At 40.8% G+C, this 20,842-nt stretch overlaps 1 protein-coding gene across 5 annotated transcripts in view; it reads right to left on the reverse strand.

Moving 5' to 3' along the window:
- Positions 1 to 6,810: 6,810 nt before the first annotated feature.
- FILIP1 (filamin A interacting protein 1) overlaps positions 6,811 to 20,842 on the reverse strand; it is a 103,919-nt gene continuing 89,887 nt past the window's right edge. For 3 of the 5 annotated variants that reach the window (XM_026051253.1, XM_026051252.1, XM_026051254.1), the window contains 2 exons: positions 16,306 to 16,529; positions 7,491 to 7,532 (listed from right to left, as the gene is read on the reverse strand). In XM_026051253.1, the coding sequence (XP_025907038.1) occupies positions 16,323 to 16,529 (207 nt within the window). In that variant the 3' untranslated portion in view covers positions 7,491 to 7,532; positions 16,306 to 16,322. Of the gene's footprint in view, positions 7,533 to 16,305; positions 16,530 to 20,842 lie in introns of all 5 variants that reach the window. The other 2 variants (XM_026051255.1, XM_026051256.1) reach the window with 2 other exon arrangements.

Below are 20,842 nucleotides of genomic sequence, written 5' to 3' on the forward strand. Positions count from 1 at the left end.
GTGACCGCCGCCGCCTCACGTGACCGCCGCCGCGCCTGCGCACCGGGACGCGCGCGCGCGCGGGGCGCACAGCTGATGACGCGACTCACTGGCCACACCCTCCCTGCGCTCTCAGGGGAGAATGGGCGCTCCTGACTGCGCATGCGCACGAGCGGAAAGGGGAGCGCGGCGTGCGGGCAACGGCCTGCGCATGCGCCTGTCGCCTCGTATTCCGCATTGGCGGCTGCGCGCATGCGCAGTGTGGGGCGTGGCCGTGCTCGCGGGCGCCGTCCCGGGGCGCSGGGTTCGAGTGTCGCCTTCTGCCCATCGAGTCGAGGGCGGCGGCGGGAGAGGTGGCCTTATCCCGCACTGTGCCCGTATCGCGTGTTGGYGCTTTTATATTGAAAGCCAGTCTTGCAAAAACAGTGTAGGACAGCCTACAAAGCCCAACAAGTATTTATGTCCCTATATACTGTTCAGTAAGCATTCTGATTGAAGGCTTTAAAACTTATAAAAATCCCACTTAAGACTGTTAAAAGTCCTGCTTAAGACATCTTGCACGCACAGGGGAACAGTCTCTCTAAATACATGCCTGTACTTTAGCCGTTCGGAGGTTGGAGGTATCTCCAAAGGCCACTGGAGGGACCCCTCGGCTACCTAACATGTCCTTGTGCCTCTGCGAACGCCAGCTTCCTCTGAGGGTACGAAACCTCGTCCCTCTCTTTGAAAGATGATGCCAAAGGGATAAATATGGGTGGCAGAAATTGAGCAGTCAACAGCTAAGATCAAGACAGGCTGTGCCAGCAGACAAACTTTAGTGGATACATACACACCTATGGAAGGTGTGGATACATACACACCTATACACACCTATGCAGCAATGCATCATGTCTATGTCCTGGCCAAAGCCTTGGTTTCCATCCTCGGGAAAAGCCCTGGTTTCCAGTATAGGGGAGGAGAAAGGGTGCTTGGCTCTGCTTTGATACTCAGACGTTGCATTTCAGTGCTGCTCTGATGATCGGGACTGCAGTCTGTCTGCAAAGGATGTTAGGCTTTCAGAAGGACATCTCCCGGTTCCTTGAGAATTCCGCTGTTTACTGTAGAGAACATCTTTATAACAGCCTCCCTGCTTTCCACACTGAGGCCTCTGCCTTTTCTGAACACAGCCGGTAGTGGCACAGCACACACCAGTGCTGCACAGCACCTCCCTGCCCCAAAGCAGCAGAAGGGATGGGAGGGGATCCCCTTCTGCTGAACAAAGCAGCAAGCCCAGTGTGCAGGGGAGCAGAAGGCCCTGAGGGTGGTGGGAACAAGATTTTGGTCCCTTCAGAGCCCCCCAGTTACGCTGCAGGTGAYAGGGCAGCTGCAGAAAGAGGCAGAGGAAGAAAGAGAATTCGTCCCAACCCTGTGGGGTTTCTGCAGGCCCCCGCTGCGGCACATCCTCAATCTACAGAGCTGGGTTTAGGCACCCAGGCTGGGCTGTAGCAACAGGCGGTGGGGATCACCAGGGCCAGTGCACTTCTACACGCAACCATAGGCCTTGTGCCTGCCACTGCACTTAGGCTGCTGTGGCTGGATATTTTTAGTGTTATTCCCCACACTCATGTTTTCAGTTGACCCACTGTCTCCTACTTTATCTCGTTCTTTTCCTTTGTGCCTGATTTAAAACATCCTATGGCACATTGCCCCCCTATTAATATATGTGCTCACTTTGCACTCTGCCCTTTACCATGCTGTGGGCCATGCTGATCTCTGGGGATGACGTTGTGTTCACACATTTCTGCACAGCCTATTTAATTTTCCCATTTAAATGGTGCCCTCTGCCTATAAAGTTTTTTGCTTTCCTCCCTGTAGAGTGGTTGGGAGGTGGAACAGGGAGCCTGGGGCCATGGTGTGTTGATGGCCCACTTAGGGTCTGAAAGGCATAGTCCTTGCAATAGCAGCCTTTAATCCTCACAAGAGACAGGCAGGCAGAGCCCCTGGGTATGTAGAAGGTGTTTTAATGCAGGAGGTGGGTAGTTTGGGGAATGAAGATGTTTGGCTGCAGGGAACCTCTGGAGCAGGGAACAGGAAACATCAGGAGTTGATGACCCATCAGGAGGCTGGAAGGACACAGGCACTTTGTGATTGCAGCCTTTTAGYCAAAAACCTAGGCACGGTGTGAGGGGAGAGAGCTGTCCTGAGAGCTTAACGCGGAGAGAGGGGAGCGGGTGGGAGAGGAGCCCCTGCCTCACTGCGGAAGGGGAAAGGAGAAGGGTTTGCTGTTGTGAGGAGCCCCTTCCCATCCTGCGGGAACCAGCCTCTCTGGTTGGTGCCAGGCCTCGCTGCCTCCCAGCCTTAGGACAGCTGAGCTCGTCCAGCCCTTACAAGCACAGGGAGCCTTATGCTGGGGCTGGGCAGCCATGGGGAAGCTGCTTCTTTCTAATCTTGGCACCTTACTGACCTCTCCAGGAAGACACATCAACATCTCATTACATCCCTTTTGTCCATGCAGTCCTCTCCGGCAGCTCAGCATGTTTGTGGCTTCATAAGGGAAGGAGCAAGCCAGACGTTTGATAAGGGCTGAACATAGAGCCCTAGATGGAGAAACATCTTCCAGATGGAAAGGCACTCGGCACCCTTGCACAACAAGGCAGAGTGTTTTGCAATCCTAATGTGCATGGTGTTGGGAACATGGGCACAAGGCTTATTATATGGGACTTATCATCATGCAATGACACAACCAGATGCACCTTCCTGTTCTGTTCTCCGAACAGTAAGGACACAGTTCAAGTGGGCACAGGCCCTGTCGCTGTTGGGGAATAGCCACATTGGATAGTGGTGTAGGGCTGTGGGCCACAGCGATGGTGACACTAACAGACGCTCACGTGGCACCATCTGTGTGTGAAACAGCTGCTGCTCAGAGGGTCTCATGGAGGGACTCTCAGCCAAGGGAGCACAGCAGGGATTTGTGTGAGTTTTCCTTCAGAAAGTTTCAAACCAATGTGCAAGGTATCCGTTGGCGTAAGGGTCCAGACTAAATCCGACGTGAAGAAAATGCACATCACAGATAAYGGAGATGTGAAAAGTCTCAGCGCTTCAATGTTCTGATCTGCTTCTCTTTTATCAAGTTACTTGGTAATACAGCCATAGCCACAAAGGCTCAGGATAAATGTGGGGAAAGTATGAAGAGGAAAGAACCAGAGAGCTCATTCATCCTGTTTCCATCCCTGTGGAATCAGGTGCTTTTATGATGCTGCCAGGGAAGGTGTGGGATGGTGTATATCCCAGGAGGTCAGTCCCCACTTGGTGGTGAGTGCTGCCATACTGACAGAGCAGCACCCAGGGGCTGGTGATCTAATTCCATGTTATCCCTGCACATCATGTGAAACAGGAAGGAAGAGAGACTTTAGAGTCCACCGTGCAGATCAGATCCTGTGGAATGGGGAGCACTACTGATGTCATTATTGGCCAGTTACAGATATCKCTTTTCAATTAGTTGTATCCAATACATATGCTCATCTACAAGTTTGGCCTATGCATACATTTTTTTTCCAACAGAAAAACAAGGTTAATTAGAAGCATGATTTTTCTTTTTGCCAAATAAATCGTATCAGTAACAATCAGTGTGGATGCAACCACGAGGTATATCTTACTTCTGTTCTTTTGAGAAATCAGCATAAATACTTCATAATACTGATTTTACTACAAGCTAAGACCTTGGATGGATGTTATTCCAGAGATTTTTGCTAATGCAAGTTCATTTATATTCAACAAAATAAGCCCCCCAAAATTCCCATTCACAGTATTTTACACTGAGGTGATTTGCAATGTCAGGATTACATTTCACCGAGGGCTACAGAGACATGTTACTGAGATGAAGCCTCAGTGTGTTATATCTGTTAATCTTTTAGGGCAAGGAAGAAGAAAATGTACCCAGCTTCTTAAGAATAAATATTAACATTTTACATTTTCAATTTGGAAACTGAAGTCTGATATCAGGAGTAGAAATACGAATATACCATAGTTAGTCCAAAAGAAWCCCAACTGGCATTTATTTTGTAATTGTAATTCATTAAGGCCCTCAAAGGATCTTCTTCTGACCCTTATGCTATCATAATGCAAACTTACTTCTAGGAAAGATTTAAATAACTAATATTCATTAAATTAAATTCCAAACAAAACTGTATGCTGTGTTAAAACCACTAATTTATAAAGCAAACTTCTTAAGGAAAATGCATCAGCTGCCAAATAGCTTATGTTAGTAAGCAAATCTACATTTCCAAGTAAAAATAAGCTTTAAATACAAGTCATCTACTTAGAAATTAATGTTAATGTCCATAGAAAGAGATAAAACTCAGCAATTCACAGTAGAAAGTGGAGAATTCAGGATAATAACCTCAATTTTCTACTTACAGCTTTATTTCTACATTACAGGGATGTGTATAAAGCAGTTTCATCTCATGCTTGTGTCCTATTATGTTTAAAGATGAGGGAAATGCAAAACTGTGACTGTAAAAAGGTCTTCTCTAGAAATTAAATGTTTTTTTAATAGAGTGAAATTTTATGTTAATATATGTAATTACACTAACCTAGATCTTTCAGTCCTCTATAAAAAAGAATGTGTTCTTTAAGAGTAAAGCAGATTTTTCATTAATTTTCAATTGTTTAAAGTTACCAATGTCCAAAGCCTATATTGCCTTAGCCAGAAAACTATGATTATTTCCTTCAAAAAAGAAAACACTTGTAGAATGAACCACATTTAAACTATACTAATACATTTTGTCGAGAGTATGCAATGTGTGGGCTAATTGTGTGGCTAACAAACTTTCTCTGGATTCAAATCCAAGTTGGGTAATGAAAAAGAAAAATCAGGGACATGAATGCTGTGGAAGTACACCACTGGAAGTACACAATTCAAAATGCCCTTTATACCCCTGGGTTTTCCCCGTAGGCATTTTGGTATGTATTTTGATGTATTATTTTGATCCTATAGCCACTTCTCAGGTGTCAGGTCGATCAACATTTATTATGGTACCACCAGAAGCACTAACAGCAATGAAACAGTAGATTCTGCTCTGAATGGCCAGCGTGACCAGGGTCCTACCCCACTGTGCTGCAGTTCATCTATTCTTTTTTTTTTTTTTACGTAATTGGATTTAAGTATACATTTATGTTTTAAAAATATTTTTTTTAAACTCAAAATCTTAATGGGTTTGCAGAACCCTAAATGTGTATTTATATGTTGACCAAATGGGGAAGACTTCTGAATGAGTTTTATTTTAAAGGATTCCTAGACAAGGAAAACATTTTCTACCTTTGCTGAGACCTTTCTTAAATCTAGACTCAAGTTCAGAATATGGGGTTTCTTTCTATGTTTTACTCATATTTGAAAGCAGAAGTTTGTTTATTTCAGGCATGTCATCATGCCTTTTAAATAGCTGGCAGTTTCATTCCAGATGAGCTCAGTATAGTTCTTAATACAAGTAAGTGTTGATTCACAAATAACTTTTCAAAAGAGAAGATCTAGATCCTAACTACTCTTCTACATACACAGTGAAGTAAGTGGAACGTATTACACATGAATCACGTCAGTCACATCCCTCTCTGCGAGCTAGAATTCTTTTTGRCTAGTGAGTCGTGACCTACATGATCTACAGACACAGCTGCTGTTACTGACACAAAGGGTTTGCTTTAAGWACAAACACTCCTTAACAAACTTGGTGTACCAACTTAAGTCCTGGTATAGGCAAAATGGGCCTGGACAGGGAAACGGTATAAGCTCTACCAACAGAATCACTCCTTTGCAAGTATAAACAGTATTTATTGTGTTTAGACTACTCAGTATAGCCACATTGGTCAAGTTTTTACAATGCAGATAAGCCCCAAGAAAGCTTAGACAGGTYGAAGATAACCCTGCCACTTTACGGCTTCAGCATTTGCTGCAGGACTCTAATCTAGGATGAAAACAGCTCCCATGGCTGAAGAGCAAGCTAAAACATGAACATGAAACTGACTTCATACCAGTGTGCTATTCCAGCTTCAAAGATGAACTGTGCTGGCCCTCTCAGTGGGACGCTGAGCTAATGCACTCTTCCTGGCACCCCAAGTCATGGGGAGCATCCTGCTGCAAAGCAACACTATTTCATCATCCAAAAAATACAAGTCACTCTCTTTCTCCCAGTAGCTTCTACCATTAAAAAACTGCAGTATTTTGAATCTATCAGTGATTTAAACTGGAAATAATTCATTCTAGAATGCATAAGAAAAAGATCTTTTATAGGTTATATCTGGCTTTATACACATAATTCACTCAAAAATTACCCTAAGTACTGCTGCCACAGAGCTTTCCAGATGCTATTTGAGAAGCGAGAGCCACCAGTGAAAAATTCCCAGTTCAGGATACAGTGAACAGTTCAGGATACAGTGCCTGGCATCTCACTTACTTACACTGCCTTGCTAGGCTTGCAGTAAGCATTCCCGTCATACACAGTTGACATATTTGCCAATGCAGTGAAAGCACAAAGTTAGAAACAGATAAGTAATTAAGTGCTTGGAGATACATTCCTCTTCATATCACAAACAATATCTGAATTAGTTTTACTCTGTATTACTGTGATACTATTCTGAAATACCAGACAGGAAAAAAAAAGCAAGTATCAAAGCYATGCTTTCTGTCCCTATAAGCAAATATATATGGGAGTACTGTCAACCTTAAGAAACTAGAGTTAAGATTCAAACACTTGATTACATTTGCATAGTTGTGAAAATTTATTAATTACAGTGTAATGAAAATCAACTCTTTTGGTACAGGCAGAAGTAAAAACATACATTATATAGAAAAAAAAATCACAGCTTTAAAAACTGGCTTACATTGTTTAAAATGAGTAATTCTGGTTGTATTTCAAGGCATTGGACTTTAACACTTAATTTTATGCCAAACCATCACACAGTGCAAGAAATATTCTGCAACAGTACAAATTCTATACAGCAGTCTTCAGAGCATTTAGTCTCACAGAATCGTATGGTGGCAAAATTTGTGCTGAATACTTTTTCCATTTAAGATAAAATGTTGCTGAAGTTAAATTTTACTTTCTTTACATACTCTCTATTACAAAAATATCAAATTGCAAATTTAACAGTGTATTCTACAAATAAATGCGCCGTGGACAACAAGAATTGCAACTTTGGGACGGATACATTACAAAGTGTATTATAAAAATAAATTATATAGCAAACATCAAACAAAATCAAGCACGTGCTTTAGGCTTTGCAAATAAAAGTGAAATTCAGCTGGCAGAAAGACTGCTACTCTCTCTCTCTGACTATGTACTCTCAAAATATCAGCAAGGCCATTCATTCTTAAAAGTTCTACCAAGAAAATAATATATAAAACCTAGCGGAAGCAATAAAGTACTTCCAAGAAAAATCAGTAGCACAAGTGACCCTGGTGTTGACGGCAGAGAGCTTCTACAGTGATCCATCCAACTGGCAAGGAGGGTAGTGCACACAGAGAGCGTCCATGGGGGCGGCTCATCTAGAGTTCATGCGTAGCTGGTGAATGATGACACTCTCTAAAAGACAGCAAAACAGCTGGGCTTACAATATTGTAAAGAAATCACAAGTCCTTCCAAAAAAAGAACTATTACAGCGACAGCGCAAAGCATTTTTTTAAAGAAGTATTTTGTAGATGTCTTCTACTCCCAGATCACGGCTTGGTAGAAGTGTTGTGGCTGTTGCTACAATGGGAAATTGTACCAGTAGTAGGCAAGGACTTAGGAGCCCTAGGCTCCCTCCTCAGCACCAAGACTATCACTTGGTTTTCCATACGAAAAAGGGACCCTATAGTTACATAAATTAAACTATAGGAACACTCAGGTTCCAGTCCCAGACCTGAATGAGCAAGAGGGTGACTGGAAGCTGGATCTTTTCTATCTGGGCAAATCCATCAAACACCTGCTGGCAATTCTGAAAGGGGAACCAGGAAGAGGCAAGGGGTCATTTCCTATTTCGGTTGAAATGTGACTTAGAAACCTGTATTAGGTTGCATTTATATGCTCTGTTAGCTGAATTACTGTTTTTCAATAAAGTGTCTTATTAGAAACTTTGTAATTAGTTTTCCTCACAGGGAGTAAAAAGTCTGTTTGAGTTTTGCTGTTGATTCTAATGGAACTAAATGTCAGCCACAGTATGCAAAATTAAGCGTGTATTTCATTTTTCCAAGGCATGGATTTGCCATGTGTGTAAGAGAAGAGATCCCTGATTAACCTCTAGGCTTTGCTAAAATATTCAATAATTATGACTGTTCTTCTATTTTTCTGTCTAAATATACACTTTGCTTAAAGACAATATTTTTTAAAACGTATTTAACTTTGAATGACGTTGTCAGTGTATTCTTTTTCTAAAAAGATGAGTTTTATGGATGTGAAACAATACAACTGTGCCACTGCTAACTAGAAACAAATAATAATGCATCATGCTCATTATAGAATTATTCCATTTTACATCTTTATTAACTTGTGCTTTATTAGTTGATTTCGCTGAATAGTATTTGCAAAATTTTAGCTTATTGCATAAAGACACCAGAACTCTGCCGCTAGATGGCAGGTTCTAGTTACGTTACGCACATGGAATCAGACAAGTAGGGCTAAGGCAACACTCAAGGACGTATGTTCAAGAAAATGAAATGATAGAATTTCCAAAATAAAAATACTTATTTTCCATTTATTTATCCTTAAAAATTATTTTCAAAACGATACCTATACTTTTTCTCCCAAATTTGAGCAATGAACCTGAAGGAACCACAAACTACGTTAAAAATTGTCATCACGATCAATGCCTTTTTAATTCATGCTCTTGATGAATCTGATAAAAACGCCGCATTTACTTAAGTTCAGATTCTAATCTTAGATTAAATTTCCTAATAACTCCAATGGCAGTTACATGAACTTTCTAAGAAGCAAATTGTTCTTAATATTCACTGTGTATATTAGATATAAATATACAAATTTTAGAAATCAAATCTAAAAACTAAACAGGTAGAGGCAAATCACCATCTTCCCTTGATTACTGATTGAACAGCAAAGCTACAGGAGGTTTCTGAATCAAAGTCTTCTTCCTAGAGATCAAATATAACAGTTATGCAGAAAAGAATAGGAGAAATACAAAAATAAGGAAATAATTTCCACTTCGAATATTCATTTTGTCATTAACTTCTCATACACAGATGCATATGCATGCTCTTAGTATTTTTTAACATTTACTTTGCATTATGTTATAATTGTATATATAAAAATTACATTCTAGTTAATAAAACAGATGTCCAAACAGTTATTAGCCTAAAATTTTAGTAGGGTAGATTCTATCAGAGATAATAACCTCTGTAGGAATATGATTTTTTTTTTCTGTATGATTTAACTATATAGATTTTTCTAGGACTCTAGATCTACACAATCACCTAAACAAAAATGAATATGTTAATGCTAGGAAAATAAAAAGATGGTATGTAAAAATGCTTTTTCTGATTTCARTCTGACTGATGTAAATCAGAATTCCCCAGAGAAATACACCATTAACATCTGGCCTATCAGAAATACCAATTCATATAATGAAGTACATGAACTGATGCTCTAACATATGAGGTTTAATCTCTTCTTATAATTCATACAAGCAAGTAACACCAAATGATACAAAAATGTATAAACCATAGACAAGTCCAAGTGACAGAAGTAGAGTATCATACATCTGTATTTCTGCCTTTCAAATCCTGTTGAAAAGAGTTTTTAAAGTGAAGAATCATTTAGACTTGAATCTTGTCAAAAKACAAGAAAAATAAATCCAGATGTGATCCTATGTGGTTTTGTTCTCAGAGCTGATAGCTCTCAGTTTGAGAGTAGTTAAGCCTGATTAYATTTTTCCAAAAAGTCAAGTAAGACTAGTGCCTATGCAGCAAGAGTGACTCAAAGTGTAGCTAACATCTACAATGACAAATGTTGGATGCAGCTTTGCCCGAGAGAGCTCATCAAAATTAAGGGAAGTAATTCACACAGACTTCAGGGAGAAAAACATTCCCCTAAATGAAAACAAGTTGGAAAGATGAGCTCATAGGGACTCCTGCCAGCAAGCTACAGGTTTCAAACGGACTCAATGAGATCAGCCACTGATGTGTGATAGGAACATATAATTGGTCTGAAAATTGTCCTTACTGGTGCAGCTTTTGCCAAAAAGCCCCGAAACGCAGCAGGACAGTAGCCTGCCCTCTCTAAAGATACATTTGTCAAATGATCAGAACCACTGAATATTAATGTAAGTACTGAGCATGTTTGAGAACATATGCAACGTATTTCAGGCAGTAACATATCATTTGGCATCTAACTGGCATGACTCAACAGATTAATGTGACTTGAGAGATTACTCACATGATACTAATTACTAAGTGGTATAAGCAGTTTGAGGTTTACATAGGGTAACGGGGGTACTCTGTTCAGAGGAGGCACAGCATTACCTGTGTTTTTTTTTTTTTTTTTTTTTGAAAAAACACACGGAAGTCACTAAAGGAAAAAGTGGGCAAAATAAGTCAACATCTCCATGTTTGTTCAAGGCATTGTTTACTTAGCATGTTTTAAGACCTGAGAGGAATCACCCAGGGGCTATAAATAGAGTTCTGTGCTCCCTCATTTTCAGTCACACTTACTCAAACAAATAGTGCTGCTAATGATTACATATAGGAAACATTATATGTATGAATAAGTGTTACARTAATTCAGATGGCAGGATCCAATTAAACAACACTAAACTTTTATTAGGAACTAGATTTAAAATCACACAGATCAACTGGAAAATTCACAGTGCATCTTCTCATCAGTATATGATCTGTATTGGCTCTTGACCCCTTTCTGCCTTACTGCTGTCCGAAGCTGTACATTCCCACCACTGCGTTTGCTCTCACTCCTGCTTGTACAGCTTCACAGACAGCCAGAACAAGGAGTCTCTCTAGTTGACAATGAGCCCTACCAAAAAGGYCAAAACGAGCCCTCAGCCAGTCCTGAACAAGCTGAAGTTACAGTTCCACGAGCACGAGCAGTGGCACCAGGGAAGGTGCAAAATCAGGAGTTAGCAGCACTGACACCCCTTCTATGGTATCAGCAGGAATGTATGTTGGCTGAAAGCTGCCGCAGACCTACTTCAGAGCCAAAGGGACACAAACAGCATCAAGGGAAATACAGATTACATACTCTAAAAAAGCCCATCATAGTGAGGATGGTAAGACACTGGAACAACTTGTCCAGAAAAGCTTTGCAATCTCCATTCTTGAAGACAATCAAAAGACAACTGAAGCTGAAGGTCTCCAGAGYTCCCTTTCAACCCGAATTGTTCTATAATTTGACAGTTGTGACAACACAGACTACAGGAGACTCAAAGATTGAGCCTTGTGACTCAGTCGTAAGTGTGTACACATGTAATTGCACATTACTGAGACATGAAATGGCTCAACATCACACTTGGGAGACAGAACTTCTGAGCACTAATGGGCATACCCAAACTAGGTCTTTGTCACTGTTGTGATTATGATATGGGACAGGGGTGGCAAAACACAGTTTTTACGCTGCCTTAAAATGCTGATGGCACTACAGCCTCTACAGCCACTCTGTATTGGAACTCAAAATTGATTATTTGATACTTCATTATCTTATGTCAGCCACAAGTGAAGAGAGTGAATCAAGAAAACACCATGATAAAAAGGAATCTACCTAAATACAGGCAAGAAACTAACAATGAGGGCAAAGTCATAAATTCTGAATCCTGGCCTTCTACAAGGTTTAGGTGTCTTTCTTAGGTGTCATTGCCAGAGACTCCTTCTTGTGCTGTGACCGCAGTGTTCTCATGTAGTTAGCTAATCAGGCTCTTTCTTGAGATTTTAAAAGGACTGAGAGATATTAAAGGACTGAGAAAGAGGTAGATATTTTCCCTTCTTATACAAATGTGCCATAGTAAGAGGACTCACCCCAAATATGAGGATTCTAGGTTCATGTGCCTAAAGGAATTCAAGTCTTTATCTCCGCACTTTYAAAAGACTACTGTAACCATCATGATTACCCTATTTTAGATCCATTTTGCTATTGAAACTTCATTAAAAATAATACAGAGAAAAAGAGAAAAGAAGAGGGAAAACATGATTAGTAATTCTAGGTGATCACTTAGTCAGAGAAAGGCCTCATTTCTGCATTCCAGTCCAGCTGAGGAAAATACACAAGGAGCAGCCCTATAAATAGAGGCACTAATGTTTTCCCATGGATTTGTGCCTCACAGTTTGATTCTTTGCTGCCTAATAAAATCTGAGGTCTGAACAAAGCCTGTCCCTGGGGCATTTCTGACATCACTCTCTTGTCTTGGTTCTTTGATGTCGTGTAAGGGTGAGCTCATGCCACATTCTTTCCCGCAGTGTTGGCATTGTTAAGGTCTTTCTCCTCAGTTGCTTCCTTCATTAAACGGGAGGAACTTCTTATTCTTGAGGCTGCTATTGCTTTGTCAGATTTGACTGAACTTGGTTGACGGGCTCGATGTTATTCACCAGCAGAGGGATGGCTGAACACRGACGGCGTCATCTCGCAAGCCGCCTTTTCACAGAAAGCCAGGATCAAAAGCAGCCTTTGGAACAAGGATCAGAGTCTGGGGTTCCCTCCTACTAGTTCAGTATCTTGACCACTCAACTAGTCCTTATTCCTGCTCAGTAAATAGTGAAGCACTGCGTGTGACAGGAGAGAATAAGTTCACYACCTTCTCCCCCCTCAACTGTCTCTCCACTCTACTGGCAGACTGTATTAGAGCCAATGTGGGTTTGAATTTCCTCAGATATTGGTAAGAAGGGGGAGCAGTCTCCAACCTTTGAAGGAATGCTTCAATGAAAATCATTTTTAAAAACAATCAGCACTACTGTTATGTTTGTGTGGTATTTATCTCCTAGGAGGCATTCATGATTCCACAATCACTTCAGAACATCCACTGGTTCCCTCACTTGACTCTTCGGGCCCGAGAGTCTGAATACTGCAGTGAAACTCAGCTAGGTTAAAACTTTCATGCCCTTTGCCAGACTCCTTTTAGTTTGGATCGGGTCCCCTTTAAGTTTCTATAATTGTTCCATAGCCAGGGACAATCTCATGGAAGTGACAGCTTCATTGACTACAGGAGGCGATAAAAAAACAGGACTGTATCATTTGACTCCCGTGGAGTGCTACATGCTCACTTCAAATGACAATGAAATTGTGACTTGTATTAAAGCCCTCAGAGGAAATAAAAGATTACCTAGATTATGGACCCTAGGTTTAGAGGCTGCAGTGGTAGATAAGCCAAAACTGAAACACTGCTATGYCAATACAGGGGCACCTCCATGCAAGCTAGTACTTGAGCTGGAGCTTTACGAGCTGTACTTAAAATCACTTGTCTCAATTGCCATGTGGAGATGATGCTAAATGGAGAACATTACTATAGTGAATTAACGTAAACATCTGTCTTCAGATTCAGAAGAAATTACAACACAATAAAAAAAAATCATGTTTCAACTTGTAAGACTTCTAAACTACAGGCTTATTTGTTTGTTTGTTTTTACAACATTATCACCTTAACTTTCTTCTTTTGTATTTCACAAACAAGTATCTCAGGTCAATTAAAATAGGTATTAAAAATAATGAGTGCAACTAAATATATATTTTTAGTTATCAGTTAAATCAGTTGCCTCACTTCAAACTGCAGGCTTCTGTTGGGTTGGCTTGGGAAGCAAAAGTTCCTTTCTGTTGTGCTGCCTCTGGGAAAAATAACAGGACCTTTCATCTGACCTGTCTGGAATTTCTCAAGTGTGTCTCATGAAGTCCAACTGATCCTACAAGAGTAATTCCTAGCTTCGCCTTCAGTTCTGGTTCTGTTGCTCAAATTTATGTGCCCTGGATTTCTGGTTCTGTACGGCTGAACTGTTTCTTCAGGTGAGTTAGTTTCTCAGATCTCATCCAAAACAAACAAACTTCTCAATTACAGGCACACTTAGGAATATTGCCCTGGGTATAGCAACAGTTAACTATGGAAAAGCTAACTATGGAAAAGCTAGGAAAGCTTAAACCAGCTGTAGTCCATCACTGTATCGCGCCACATTAGCTTGGGGCTCATGTTTGCAGTATTATTTAAATGACTGTTTTGAACCGAAGGTTTGCTTCAGTGCCAGTGTTTAGAGTGAATATGCAGCTAAAAGCTCATAATAATGTGTTTTCTTCAAACATCTGCTAAAAAGTCTATATTACAGTAGGAACAGTAAGAACTCAGCAACAATTTATTAACAAATTGAGGCTTTTAAGTGATAACAATTAGTTGAGAGAATCCGATGTATTTCTGGCATTGTAACTCACTTTGCTTTTTAATTCCAACCTCCTAGTTGTATCCAAAATACCAGGAACAGAATGTTATGATAAATGGAACTAAAACAAACCCAATTTTCAGATGTTGTAGAAACCAAAATTTTAACCAGTACTGCAAGTACTACACACATGTAAAACTTAAAGCCTACTTCTTTTCAGAGGTGATGCCATCATATCCTCCACACAGAGTCCTTCAGGTGAATAGTAAAATGCTGACTTTACTCTGGGATAATGCAAATATCTGAATCTCAAATTAGAGTGCAGTGCATAGGGCTGACTGAAGACTAAACACTGCTTGGATTAAATATAATTTTGCTGATCTTCCATAGTAGATTCTTCTATCAAACCTCTCCTTCCAAAGAGAAAACTATTAAATACTTTACCTGGTGGTTCATTTTCTTTTCTGTGAGCTGAATTTGTTATTCATCAATAATGTCTTCCTGTCTTTTCTTCTAAAACCTATTCCTAACCACGGGCTCCTTTATTGCTTTCGTGACAGGTAAAGTATTACACAAGTTTCAAAACCTGCATTTATCAGTCTGCTCAGCTCACTTTCTCTTGTTTCTCATTTGAAACTTTCTTCACTGGAAATTGAGCACTTAATGCCCTRAAATAACTGTAGGGTTATTAAATAAACAGTCACCTGCACCCACATTTCCATGCTGAAATAATTCTTTAAAGCATGCTTACAAATGCAAACATATAAATAAGGAAATCACAGAGAAGAAAAAAAGATGAATCTCCAGGGTACTATGGTCTATATTTAAGAGAAACACATCAAATACTGTGAATTTGGGGTAACTTGTGTACTAAGCCCTGTCCTTTTCACTGTCTACATGTTGTGTTCCTAGGCAGCAATTTCTGCCACCATCAATCAGTGCTAAGGATTCATAATGTGACAGAAGGATGCTTAGCACTTAGGGTTCATATACCACAATTTCCCCTGATGAGGAAAACAGAAAGGCTAATGAAGACTTGCTGCATAGACTTTAGGGGCCCTTGGTACAGGTACAAATGGACTGAGGTGATTTTAACTAGATCAATGTTTCTTGTACTTTTTTATTTTTTAAGAGTAATTATCTTTTGGCTCACCTGCCTTTATGCGACTCCTGTCTCGGGCAGTAACTCCTGTCTCGTGGTCAGGGAAATGAGACTCGGCTGTAAGTAGTGACTTTTGAAAGAAATGATCTGCCACCTAGTATTGCTGCTGCCGAGCGTTTTGCAACCTCCCAGCCTCCCTACCTCCKTGAATTTTGTAACCCCCTGGAGAATGCAGCACACATGAGAGAAACGCTCATTTAGATGAGAAGTTCCTAGAGAAAAGGTTGCTCATGTCATGCTGCTCTTTCTCTTTTCCTCCTTCTCCTGGTATTATTTTATTAAAATTACTCTTATTATATACTCTATACCTTATGCCTTATACATTTTATATTTTATATTTTATATTTTATATATATTTTATTTATTTTAATTTTTTAAAACATCAAGCATACTCTTTGCTAGCATTGCTTCCCAAGGCAACCAGGCGTGAAGTGCTCACAAACAGGGAAGATTGTGCTCCATGCAGTAGCCAAGGTGGAAAGTGATCCCCAAAGGTGGGAGACCATCTATTAAAAGTGACCAACCTATCTCCAGTCTATTGTAGTGACCAAACCAGCCACAATTCCTTAAAAAGTGACCAGTTCTGTAACTAATAATTAATCTGGACTAGTGTGGATGCCCATTCTGTCCCCCTCATCTGCAGTGTCCCTGGGGTACCACTGCCTTTCTGAAGGCTTTCTCCCCTCCAGTTAAGAAAACAAAGGGATGTTGTTAAATTAAGTAGTCAGTGCACACACTTATTAGTTTGTTATCAGTCGGAGGGCTTCATTAGTATATGGAGACATTAGCAACTGGACAGACAGGGGTCTGCCTGCCAGGGCAGCAGTAAACCTGAGCAACCTACCCCCTCAGCCAGCGCCATCAGCCCTTCCCCCCGCCCAGGGAGGCAGAGCTGCTGGCTGAAGACTTCTTCAGTTCTATTTTCATAGACTGAGTCTCGGCTCGAGGCTCGAATTTTGTCACATTTCCTGCTCCTGGGGCTGCCACTACTGGCTTTCCTGCTTTCATACCTTTTGACATGGGAATGCGGGTGGGTGTAGGTCTCGGGGATGACCCATCCTGTCCTGTCTGCAAGAGAGAGAGAATGACATAAAATGAAAACTTTTTCCTTCTCAAATACGCTCATCTTACACATTTTATTAGATCTCAAAAAACACTGTCTCAATTCACTCCCATTAGCAAATCAGTGGCATATCTGGAACATGGGAGTAGCAAATTCTGCTAGGATGGAACCCAAGGTGCAAAGTCAGCATCTAGCGATGATCCCATAGGGATGAGACCCTGCAAAACTCCACAGCACAAAACAGCGCAGAACTACCAAAACTACATCAGAGGCTACCAAGACTCTAAGCTGCCAGATGTGCAACATCAGCATCACTAACAGCTGTTCGCATGGGGCCTGGAAACACGATAGCCATGAACCAYTGAATGTTGAACCCAGACAAGCTACTGTAGTTTCAGACCTGCTCCAAGATTTCTCAGCAGTGAAGACAAAATTGAACTATGCTTCCCCAAGTGTTTAGGGCCACGCTGGGGTAACTTATTTCTGCATTAGGAAATGCAGCTGTAGAAGGGCTGAGCAGGGCTGGGACAAAGAAGCAAGACAAAGACTTGGGTTTCCTTTTTCTCTTGCTGTGGGAGGAAGGGATGCRCAAATCGTGCTGCTGGGGTGGAGGTGTCACCCCTTTGAGCAGAAGCCCCMCTCCATGAGCCCTGTCACAGGGGAGACATACAGCCTAACTTCCCAGGGATACCTCAAGGCAATGTGGATATGGATGTTTACTCACTCTGCCAAACTGTTGCCTTCTCCACTGCCTACCTCTTCCTCACATTTGGTGATTTCAGAAAAAAAWATATATTTTTTTTCAAGCCTGCATATTTTATTCTCCTGGAATGAACACCCTCAGCCTCTGCATGGCAGATACAGCACGGCACCTACTCCGGAACTGGGTCCTTCTGGACTCTCACCTGGAGGCAAGACACCCTGACCCGCAGATCTGAAGCACACAAGGAGAATTTGGATAGGACAAAACAGTTTTAAAATCTAGTTGGTCATTTCTGCCTCCCTACTAGCTAAATAATGTTGCACATACTCTGCAAAGTCAAAGCTGGAAGTTCCCATCTATAGACTGCCACGTAAAGAGAAYACTTATAGCTGTGACAACTGGGACAGCAAAACATGCTTCATCTTCTGCAGTATTAACTAGAGGCAAAAATGGTATAAATGACAATCTGAGTGCCTCGTCTGAATTTCAGATGTGACAAAATGTGTTTTCTGTTTGAATAATTAGTGAAGACTTTCATTTCACAAGAGAACACCTTTCATAGGATGTGAAATCCCAGTGAGATTTATCTACTAAATGAGTAAATTGTGTAGCTTATCACATACAAACAAGATAAAAGTACTGAAATAAATTGGATTAGGAGATTGTGTTGATTGTAGCGTCTACTTGAACATTTACTTAAAAAATGCTTTTAAAAATGCTCTGCAAAGAATTTCCCGTTTCTCTCGAAGAAGGATTTTCCAGCTAGTAGCATCCGAGCCTTCTCTCTACATCCTGAGTATTCAAAGGAAAAGCACTCCTTAATCTTCTAAGAGCAGCTCAAACCCCTATGTGTACACATACACACACACAAAAATCACAATTGGAAAACTTGAATGCCRTCTGCCTGGCAGGAAGGAAGCCATTTTCAATAACTAAAGGCAACATTTACAATAGCAGTCTAAAGGCTAATATGGAACTCACATGTAGATGTCAAAACAAGTTAGGGCCATACAATTCGGTATGGCAAAACATGCAAATGCATTCCCTCAGCCTTGGAAAATATGTCAACATCCCGTGGAACCCAAAGGACAAACATCTTGTGCTCCCTGAAAGCGCTGCACAGTGTGTAAACATGAGGCAATCAGATGAAGTAGCTGGAATCTCAAGCATTCCTTGAGCTTTATTTGCATGTAAATTATTAACTAAGGATTTGGGCGCTTTTGAGTTACTCATTTCAAGCCTAAATCTCTCAAAATCACTTTGAAAAGAACCCTAACTTGCCTGAAGTTGTTGGTTTCATTACAGCATACTAATACGTAGATCATATGGAAGCTAATGTCTGCTTCACATAAAGCTGCAAGAGCATTTTGTATTTGTTAAATAAAGGCAAAATGCACAAAGGTGGCTTTTCAGCAGCACAAGCAGGCGACGGACACTCTGCTACACTTCACTAACAGGAGTGGCAGAGAACCCATACAACTGTCTCTTCGCCATTTCTTGCAAAAACCTAACTCAAAGCAACTCCCTTTGCCCTGCCTGTCTGCTGGCTCCTTTCTTTTCTTCCGCTTGACACAGGACTGCAGCTCCAACCAGAATCCGGCTGTCGGTCCTCAYGCAGCCAACACAAAGCATCCGTAAAGCAGCCTCGCCAAGAATGMAGAGGGAAGCTGAAGGCTCTGCACCGGCAGGACATTTTAGTAGAATATTAGAGATGGCCAGAACTAGATTAGTAAATTCACTGCTGCATTTGATAGCAAGATGAATACAGGCAGCTGCTTATATTGTTCATGCTGATAATCAGGGCTCTCTGCAGCTTGTTACGAGTGTATTAGGCAGTGAAGTTGGAGGTGCATTAAAAGAAGAAAAGCAATTCGGCTGTATGGAACATTTAGTGGTTTACAACAGATCCTGTTTAATGTGTTTTATTAATAGGTGAAAGCAGTGATTTTACACATACATTCACTTTCTGATTTTTTTTTTTTTTTTTTAATAACAAAGATGTTTTTTCAGCACTTGTTCTTGAACAGATCAGGTCCCGGTTTGGGCAAAAATAACTGGCCTACACACAGGCATCTAGAGCAACCTCACATGCCCCAGGTTATTCAAGGTGCCAGCACAGGAGTGGTAGATAAGACACAGGCTCTAAGGAGACCTCTGCTAAAGCAGATGGAAGCGGGCTACTTGACAGCTCTCAAAACGACACTGAAGAGCTACATGCAGGCAACTGAACCCTGAAAGGGTGGGTTTGAAACCAGGTCAACAGCAGTCACTACACGGGGCCTAGCTGACAATTCAGCTCCCACTGAAGCACAGAGCCAGTGGCACCTCAACAGCTTCCACTCCAGAAACATACAGGTCTGTGCTACACCCACCAGTCTCACACGTACGCCTTGACAGCCTTTAGGAAACAAAGAAATGGAGCTTTTGATCTCTATAAGCTATGACAGAAGCTTGGAACATATATGGGACAAACGACAAATAGCTAAATGTAGATGTCAAAAAAATGTAGGTGCCAACTAAATACTGCCCAAATTATATCAGCTATAGCTGCTCCAGTGTGTGCCTAGAAAGCCTGGCAYGCAGCAGACTTTCAGCTGTTCTTCAAATCAAAGCCACTACAGACTCCGAAAAGGACATGGGTCAGGAAGATAAGCTAGGCTGGACTGTATGCCAGCGTAAATCAACAAAATAAACAGTAACAGCCACTACCCTTACACTCTCCKAATTTGTCCATGATGAAACCACTGTCTTCTGTTTTTAGACTCATGCAGGGAGACACCAGAGGTCAGGCTCAACCTCTAAAAATGCCRTGAGTGTGTCTTAGAATTCACCTGCAGTACTGAGGATAATTCTTTAAATTAAAATTGGAAAAGGAGTTAAATGCTTTCAAAGGATAAAAGCAGGATAAAAGCAATGGCTGCAAATTTGTTACAGCAAGAGATGAGAGTCAGAATTTTTAAATTTATTTTCCCTTTTGTAGTTTGGCACTGCATTGCTACATTGTACAGTACAACGGATGACAGCTATGAATAAAGCTTTGTATCACTTCTTTGATTTTATGAAGTCATACCCCTTAAATGATATCATTTTTGGTTTATTCTGTACATAAATAATTACAATTTTTTCTTCGGACTAGTGGCATTGAAATGTGTTTSTAAAACAGGAGTTTGCAAAACAGATGGTGAATTTGCAACTTTTTTTTCAGGGGATTAGGGAGGAAAGAGCACATTCAGGTTTGTTAAAAGCTCTCAGCCCCTGTTACTGGAAGCCTTAAAACCTTAAAATTAAAAAAAAAATAAGTAAATAAATTGCATAAAGTAAATCTTACAGATGATAAAAGTACATAAAGTAAATCTTACAGTTGAACTATTTTTCTGGTATTTCAAATAGTAAAGGATGAAGAAAAAAAGCCACTTTCTAGCCAGATGGAAACAACAAAAAAGTTTTTTCTGTCACAGTTCAATGCATCATCACAGAAGAGACATCCAGTAAAAGAAAAAAAAAAAAGAGGAACTCTTACAAAAAGTTTTTCAAGCTTCTGCGAGACAGAGGAGTTAGTAAATGAATGAATTCAAACCTTTTTCTTAAGCAAATACTTGCCTATTGTATGTAGAA

The sequence above is a fragment of the Nothoprocta perdicaria genome, unplaced genomic scaffold, assembly GCF_003342845.1.
Source record: "Nothoprocta perdicaria isolate Ctin4 unplaced genomic scaffold, notPer1 scaffold_74, whole genome shotgun sequence".
NCBI lineage: Eukaryota > Metazoa > Chordata > Aves > Tinamiformes > Tinamidae > Nothoprocta > Nothoprocta perdicaria.